At 41.6% G+C, this 8,532-nt stretch overlaps 2 protein-coding genes across 4 annotated transcripts in view; one reads left to right on the top strand and one right to left on the bottom strand.

Annotated features, from left to right (window-relative positions):
- The window catches only part of ormdl3 (ORMDL sphingolipid biosynthesis regulator 3), a 27,855-nt gene extending 26,956 nt beyond the window's left edge, over window positions 1-899 (bottom strand). For all 3 annotated transcript variants that reach the window (XM_014014726.1, XM_014014723.1, XM_014014724.1), the window contains exon 1: window positions 776-899. The gene's annotated coding sequence lies outside the window, so the exon portion shown is untranslated. The remainder of the gene's footprint in view (window positions 1-775) is intronic.
- wnt3 (wingless-type MMTV integration site family, member 3) overlaps window positions 1-8,532 on the top strand; it is a 24,096-nt gene that overhangs the window by 9,681 nt on the left and 5,883 nt on the right. Inside the window, exon 2 of the mRNA XM_014014722.1 lies at window positions 7,361-7,602. Coding sequence (XP_013870176.1) covers window positions 7,361-7,602 — 242 coding nt within the window. The remainder of the gene's footprint in view (window positions 1-7,360; window positions 7,603-8,532) is intronic.

Raw genomic sequence — 8,532 nt, forward strand, 5'->3', positions numbered from 1 at the left:
TTTTAGACCAAATATTACAAATTTGAACAAATACGCACAAAAACATCAAAATTAGCACAGAAACAGTACTATATAACATTTTAGACACATTCTAGACAGTTTATCAGCTAAAAGAAGCCATTTTGTGAAGAAAGACCGTCCAWCATTAAACAGAGGTGGAGGCCTCCGTTTTCAATTGTCCTCCTCCTACAGCGTGGCTATAGCCAGTATCACTCCACCCCCTGTTAACAATAAGTGTTAATCAGGTGTCAACGATAGCCATGTGATGTGAGTATCAGTCACATCACAAAAGCCTGAATTTTGCCTGAAACTCTCAGACTGAAGTCTCTTGGAGAGACGAAACGTTTCATTAGAGAAGAACCCGTCCAGAAGACCTACACAATTTTTTTCTTTTTTATATTTAAGTACAACTTTTAGAAAATGTCTATAATAATATTGTGTTAACACAAAACAACAGCAGTTTGGCTCATAAAACAACTGCAGGTAAATCAAGGGATTCATTAGAGCAGCTGAAAAGTTTAAATTACCTCAACTTAGAATAATCAATCATCATTATACCGTGATTTGACAAAACTACTACTACTACTACTACTACTACTACTACTACTACTACTAATAATAATAATAATAATAATAAGCTTGAGGTCTGTAGATATTTATTTTTAGTGCACCAGAGTTGATGAGTTAACCTGGTTTGCTAAGGCTACAAAAGTTAGCATTGTTGCTAAAGGCTAAACAATAAACGCGAAAAAAAAGTGTCTTTAGAAGTACTTACTGATATTTCCAAACTTCTCAAGTGATCTTCAAAATGTTAGAAATCACCGTTATCAACCGGAAACATCGACCACCATACTTACAAAATAAATTAATAAAAGACGATCACTACATAGCGTGACAAAACAAAAGATGGCGACCGGAAATAACTTATGCTCCGCCCAGCAGGCCTCCTAATGGACATTTATTACAAACAGGTGTAACATCTTTGACAACAATCAGGATATTTTTAACTTTCAAAGCATCTTGTGTGATGATGGTGATGGTGGTGATGATGACGATGACGATGACGATGATGATGATGATGATGATGATGATGATGATGGTGGTGGTGATGGTGATGATGATAAACTTTATTTATATAGCACCTTCCAACAATGCCTTGCATCAACCAAAGTGCTTCACAAGGTAAAACAAATACAAAAAGGTAATAATAAAACAGTACAAGTTAAAAACACAATTACTCATCTATATATATATATATATATATAAAATGCTAAAAATTAAACATCAAATGCCCTTTTGAATAGGTCACATTAGCTCCTGTGCTTTTGAGTAGGTCTTGTGTTCGGCTTTAAACAGGACCAGGTCAGAGATGGCAGCAACTCATAGGGAAGACTATTCCACGCTATTGGGTCAGCAACAGTAAAGGACCGGTCCCCTCATTTCTTGCTCTTAGAGCAAGGCACCTCGAGCAGATGTTGACCGGCAGACCGCAAAGCTCTGCTGGGTTGGTGGATTTTCAAGAGATCCAAAATGTAAGATGGTGCAAGGCTATTCAAGGCTTTAAAAACAAATAACAGCTTGAATTGTATTATATTAATATAATTTAAATACTTTTTGGTTACATTCTTCTTGGTTGCTGTTTTTACATTTTTAATTCTAAAAATAGTAATGTGGATGAATGTGACTATAAAATTTCTAATTTTTTTTCCAAGTATAGACATTTTTAAAAATAGCATTAACTGAGTTGATGGTATTTCAGCTGTTTTGGTCAAATCAACTTTATTTCAATAGCACTCAGATGAGCAGTATGTCATGGCAATGACTCTTAGCTACTACCACATCATATTTTAGTTCATATTTGTAGAAAATAAATACAGATTTTTATATGTATTCAAATACATCCTGTGGTTCAAGGGATGTTTTACTACAGATAAGTGCATACATAAAAACATTAATGCTCACATTTTTTCCTTCAGGCAGTAAGTTATAAAATGTGAAACACTTGTTTTGCGTGTTTCCTATATGACTGTGGAACATATTTGACCTGGTTTTCCACATGCATTTACATGTAAAAATCATGTCCTTTTAACACTGTAATAAATATTCAGGCTTTTCAGGACAGACTTTATCTGCATGACAAATTATCACACCGAGGATTAGGGCGATCTGCTACAAAACCTGACCATGATGAACTTTTGTGGCTCAGTCTAAAGGCAGTAGGGTCAGAGGTCATGTTCAGATCGTCAGGTCTAGAGGGTTGCAACATAAAGAAATCTCATCTGTACAACACACTTGCTCTGATGCAGATCACAACAGACACAGTTACATATTTCTGACAGAACATAATTACAGTGATTCGCCTTTGACTCAAGTTGTGCTTGCTCGTAAACAAAACAAATCTGAGAGGAGAGTGCGCCCTCAACACCTCATTTTCCTATCCAAGCAGATAACTGGAGAGCCTGAGTRAAATGTTTATGTTGACGGTCTTGTGATTGCGTGATACTCCTCTCTCCAACAAGGTGTGTGGTGGAATCCCTTTGTTTCCTCTGCTTCACGTCTGTGGTTTCCAGCGGCCCATCATACCTTCACATCAGCCCAGTTTAGACACCAAGAAAAACCCCAACCAAGCTGGAAGCCCCCCCACCCCCCAGGCCAACAGAGGCCCCATCCCAACGTGTCGGGGCACGCGCCTCCCAAAACCCGGCCGTTTGCCGCTACTCCTCTGCTCGCCTCGTCCCCTGCAGCAGATTCCCTCGGCACCCTGCCTCTCTGGAGGTCCCCGCGCCTGCTTCTCCTTCGTTCAGTTCAGACACGTCGCTCGTGGCTTCCGAGAAGTGAGGCGAGGCAGGCGGGATCAGCGTGGCACACATGTGGTCTACATGCATGAGTCTGTGTGCGTTTCTGTTTGCACAATGCACGTCATAAACCCTCAGGGTTAAGACTCTCATTAGCACCTAGCCAAAAAAAGAATGATCCCTTTCATTTCAGCTGTCCTTACAGATCAAGTGAGGCACATCCTTTGCAAATTAAGACAAATAGGCTGGCAGGTCCACAGCATGGAGTAAAAACATGCTTTGCCTTCAACGTCCAGTGTGGTCGGCTAATTGATTCCATCAGGAAACTTGATTTCAGACCAATGGGAACGATGTTCTGCTGTGCAAAAATGCAACCAGAGATCTGCTCTGTGATAAAAATGCAGTGACATGTCACCTGTTCAGGAGAGATTTTGTTGTGCAAAGCATCATCCACTCCTTCCCACAAAACAAGAGATTAATGGGCAGTAACCAAAACTTAGCAGACAGTGTAATTAAAGCCCTTAGTCATCCAGTCAGCAGACAGAGTGAAGTCAGCAACACTTGAACTCACGGATGGTGGTGGGACTGGGACTGGCACAGGAACTAATGTCGCTTCCTTCGCTTGAGGAAACCCAAGACAAGAACGTGAATGGAGATTGATGAGCGCCGTCAAATGATCAACTTTGCACAGCAACATTTCAGCTTTCAGTTATCTGTTGGAGGGAATGTACTCATCATCTTCATGCTTACAGATGATCAATCTGTTGGTGACCTTACATTTAACCAAAACCATGCTTCAGTTTCAGAAGAGCTCCACTGCTGACCAAAATTCACAAAAATGTATGCTGACCACCCTTAACGTTCCCGAGACAGCAGACACAAAACTGAAGCTTTTTCAGCTCCAGTTACACCATTTTTTTTTTGTGGAAGGGRACCAACAAAATGATCTGCATCTGTAGCAGTGTTTTGAAGCTTTATAGTTAACTATACTTAAAGAACTGAGACGAACGTTCCAGTTTAAACATGAGAATTGTTTGTTGTGTGTTTGCGTCAATCATGGCCGAGAGACAAGTGGCTCCATATGGGCTCATCGTGTTTCATTAGACCAGCTGTAAAAGCAAAACAGACTCGTGTTTCAGTGTTTAAACTCCACTGATCCCCTGATGTAACAATGCTCACCTGAGATGAAAACCCCTGAAGGTTTAACGATATGAAGAAGGCACACATGAGCTGTTAATCTGTCTGAGGAGGGATTATTCTGTTGCAGCTTCAGTGATTTTCGCAGTGAGGTGCAACAATGTGCTGCCCTCATTGGTCATTGAGTTGCACCCTCCGGGAGTCCTCAGGTCACCCTGAGTGGCGCTTTGATCCGATTCTTCCATAACTCTCATGGCCTCTGGCGACACGTAGACCATCGGGACTCTGAATGCCAACAAGTGCTCGAGTGTCTGGTGGCTTTTTCTTTGATATAAAACCAAACATATGTTCGATTCCTTGTGGTCCTTGATGAATGCAGATCATTCGCCAACTTACATGCCATCTTGAGAAATGACAGTTGTTTTGTCAACCTTTAAATATAACATTATATGCAATCTTAGATGTTACATGATATCATAGATGACCCTCAGCTACTACACCAAACTTTAGTTTATTATCAGTAAAACGGAGTTAAAGCCATTTTTGTGTTGGCAAACACTGATTAGTTGGGATGGACATCTTGAACTGAACTAGATGTACATCTGATGATTACTTTCTGAATGTTTCTTAAAAGGAGARATGCAAAATTCACTTTTTAAGCCAGTAAATGCATTTTGTTGTGTACTTGGAGTCTCTAGGACAGGGGTTCTCAAGCCATTTGGGTCTGGGGACRCCTCACAAGMGTGAAAAAGATTCCAGGGCTCCCCTCATAAACCCCATGCTGTTTTAAAAGATAATTTYTRGTCATTTAGTAGTTCATTGTTCTCCATGCATTTTTAAAAATAAAAACCAACTTTACAATTTAGTAAAAAATTTTGAGGACCCCCGAGARATCTCTCARGGACCCCAGTTTGAGAACTTCTGCTCTAGGAGGCAGAAAATTTGTCTCCCACTGATGCAACAATATTTTTCAACCGATTCAGTTTTCTCTATTTTGTATGATGTTTTCTGAACTATTACATCGCAGTATTTGGGACAGAACTGCCAAATAAGGTCTGAACTTACCAACTACAATTTGGTGGTCTTCATTCTCCTCTGGCTCTGGGTCAGACTCTGGCTCCAACATGTAAGGCTGGATGGACAAGCCTTCCCTTGTTGACATTTTTTAATTAATTTGTAAAGAAAAAAATTTCTATGGCACTGTATTTGTAAACCCTTCTATCAAACTAGAATGGACACTGTGTGAAGCTCCTCGTCTGGATTTAAAGAGACAGCCTCAAAATGAGTTGATCTGAGATGCCTCAGAAAAGGGGCGGGGCTTGTGGAATAACAATGAGGAGGAATTTAGGCCAAAGCGTTGCAGTTCCTCTTTATATAGACCCCAACTGAATGATTTAAATGCGAAAAAGAAGAACTTAAAAGCATGAAGTGTCTCCTTTAAACTATCCCATGGGTAAGATATTTGCTGCCAGATCAAAACACACAGATACAGACAAAAACATTATCACCCACCTTTTACATGGCTGACGATGATAAACAAAGCCTCGACATGCTCTTATTTGATGTTTGCACTCTGAGGGGAACTTGTACGGCTCTGTTTGAGCATGTTAAAACACAGGGACGGCAAACATGTTTTTACATCTCTCTTATTTTAAGAAATTCAAAGCAATTAAAATTAATTACCTGAATGAATCTATAATAGTTTCTGGCATCATCCTGCCCGTTTCATGCAGTGATTATTCCCTGTTTAGGCACATCTGCACGCGCCTGCTGGTATGGCTCATAGCTGCATCATGGCACTTATCTGTTACTAGTAAAATCGGCAGCACGCACGGTTGTTGCTGCAACGTCAGGCCCAGCAGAAAACGACTCCTATTTGCACGAGGGGGGCTTTTCTCTAACTAAACAGAGGAGTTTCTGTGTTTCATCTGTTGGATCAACAGATCAGTTCATGCTAACATGTTGGGGAATCTTTGAAAAGTCAGCTTGTATCGCAGCACTGGCGTGCCTATACCCCTCCTGGTATAACAAAAGAGATAAACAAACAGAAACTCTTTGAATAAACTTCATTAAGCAGATATGAACCACAGGGCTGAACTTAGTGTATTATTGTGCCGTCATCACAAACCATTCTTAAATGATGTGAAAACACAAGAAGCATGATAATGTTTTGTCCTAAATATACAAAACTGGCAAAGCGTGGGTACGTTTTTTGCAGACTCCTGCAGACTTTGTGCTAATTTAGTCAACATTCAGCTCATTCAGGAGACAAGTGCTATGAATTCTGTATCTTATATTGTTTACTCTTATTGGTATGATTTCTACAGTAAGTGTGATAAAATGGTCTGGTGTCAAAAATGGATGCATGCAGGATCCGATCATTGTTTAATGGTTTTAACTTTTGAAAACTTTATTCAAATGCATAAAACTGATTGATTAAAGTGACGACACAGCAGAAAACCTTGTCTGACATGTTCAACGTTGTATTTATAGACACAAGCAACCAATTCTTTTTTTCCTTTGTTGCAAAGCGGTATACGACTTCCATCTGCCATTTTTAATTACTTATTTTAAAGGGATCCCCGATTAGTTGAAACACTAGACTTTATTTAATAAACTTATATTTTAACTGTAAAATAAAGACTGTAAAAATACTGTAGGCTGTTTAAGTTTTTATAATTTTTAAACTAAAAGTTTAAAAATATATTACATGGACGGGGCCATTTTACTTACATGCAAAGCATTCTGGGTAAATGATGACGTGGATAGGTCCTCGGTGCGAGGCTGCTAAGCGAGCTATTTCCACCCTGAAGGTTAATCTTGGACAATATCTGATGATCGACTCTTTTAAATGAAACCAGAGAGCGTTGACAGAGAGGAGAAGGTAGAAATGACTCAGCCTGTAACTGAAAATATGGATGGAGGACAACAGAGCTGCTTCATGGAAGAAGAACCTCAGCTTAGCCTGTTAGCTTTAGCACAGACGCTATCACCATATATATGTATTAGCTCAGCGCTACAAATTCTCCTCTCATCACTGAGGTCCTCCATCCACATGACAGAGAGGGGAACACAAAAATGACTCAGTCTGCAACTGAAAATATGGATGGAGGACCTCAGTTTAGCTTGTTTGTCACGCTAGCACCGAGCTAATACATATAAGGCAATATATTGTCAGCGCTAGCGCAAAGGCTAACAGGCTAAGCTGAGGTTCTTCTTTCATTCCATTCCATTCTAACCCTAACCAGCATCCAGTTACCAATGCTTTGCTGTGAAATATCAAATTTTTACTGTAACGTCAAACATTGTCTTTGTAGTTTTTCCTGTGAAATTCCAGCCTCTGCTGGTATTTTACTGTATTTTTACAAAAATAAATGACTGCAATATGTGTATTACCTAACGGCGTGCTCCATCTCTCTGTGACACAGGTCCTTGGCCCTGGGGCAGCAGTACTCGTCTCTGGGCTCCCCACCCATCCTGTGCAGCTCCATCCCGGGCCTGGTGCCCAAGCAGCTTAGGTTCTGTCGCAACTACATTGAGATTATGCCCAGTGTTGCTGAGGGCGTCAAACTGGGAATCCAAGAATGTCAGCACCAGTTCAGGGGCCGCAGATGGAACTGCACCACCATCAAGGACAACTTGGCCATCTTTGGACCAGTCCTCGATAAAGGTACATTTTTAGTGTCTGTGTTCGTAGAGTTCATAAAGTTCTTCTGGTTTGATCTCAAGCTGTGAATAAAGACAGTCGATCTGAGCAAAGACAAAGATCTGGATGAATTAGAATTTTTAGAGGAAGAACTATTAATTAGGCCAAAAAATTTCAGCCTCTTTTTGACATTTAATTTGATATCTGGAGGACTCGCTGCAGTCGCTCTGAGCTCAGTGTTTCTAAGGCTACAGGTTCGAGCCCAGGCTGCGTCAGGAAGAGCATCCGACGTAAAACAACCGCCAGATCTTTCATTCGGCTTCGTGGCGACCCCTGAAGTAGAGAGCAGCCAAAAGAGAAACAACAACATTCAAGAAGTGTTGTGTTGTAACCGAACCTGCTAATTGGAAATGAATTAGCTCGTGTGTCAGAGGGGAAGGAATCTGAGCAGAAACGGGCAGCAGGAGCATCCAAGCTCCCGCGGTCTAATAAAAAAAGTGTGTGTGTGTGTGTGTGTGTATGGGGGTGGGGGGGGGGTGTAAATGAGATTACGGGCAACAGAAAAGGGCCGGGGGGCTCTGCTCAACCCCTACTGTGCATGAAGACCGGTCCACTCCTCACACAGTCCAACTCCCACGGACACTCCATTCACACGCTCTTTTGACTCTGTCATGAAAACGGGCTGAAAGGGGATCTCTCCCAGCCCAGCCTCTGGGACGAGCAGAGGAAAGAAGGAAGGAAGGAGAGTGGATCACTTTCGAAGGGCGACGATTGGAAGAGTTAGAGAAGGGAAGAGCGTGGGCCAATGAGCGGCGCATCACCACCTTCAGCTGCACGTTGGTGGGTGCCTGGAGGCGTCAGTGGCGGCGTACGGGTGGTGGCAGGGAGTGGGGAGGGGGCGCTGCAGGGAATGCCAGCTCTGGGCAGAGCGGGGTTATGTGAGGGGCTGGGGGG

The sequence above is a fragment of the Austrofundulus limnaeus genome, unplaced genomic scaffold, assembly GCF_001266775.1.
Source record: "Austrofundulus limnaeus strain Quisiro unplaced genomic scaffold, Austrofundulus_limnaeus-1.0 Scaffold119, whole genome shotgun sequence".
Lineage (NCBI taxonomy): Eukaryota > Metazoa > Chordata > Actinopteri > Cyprinodontiformes > Rivulidae > Austrofundulus > Austrofundulus limnaeus.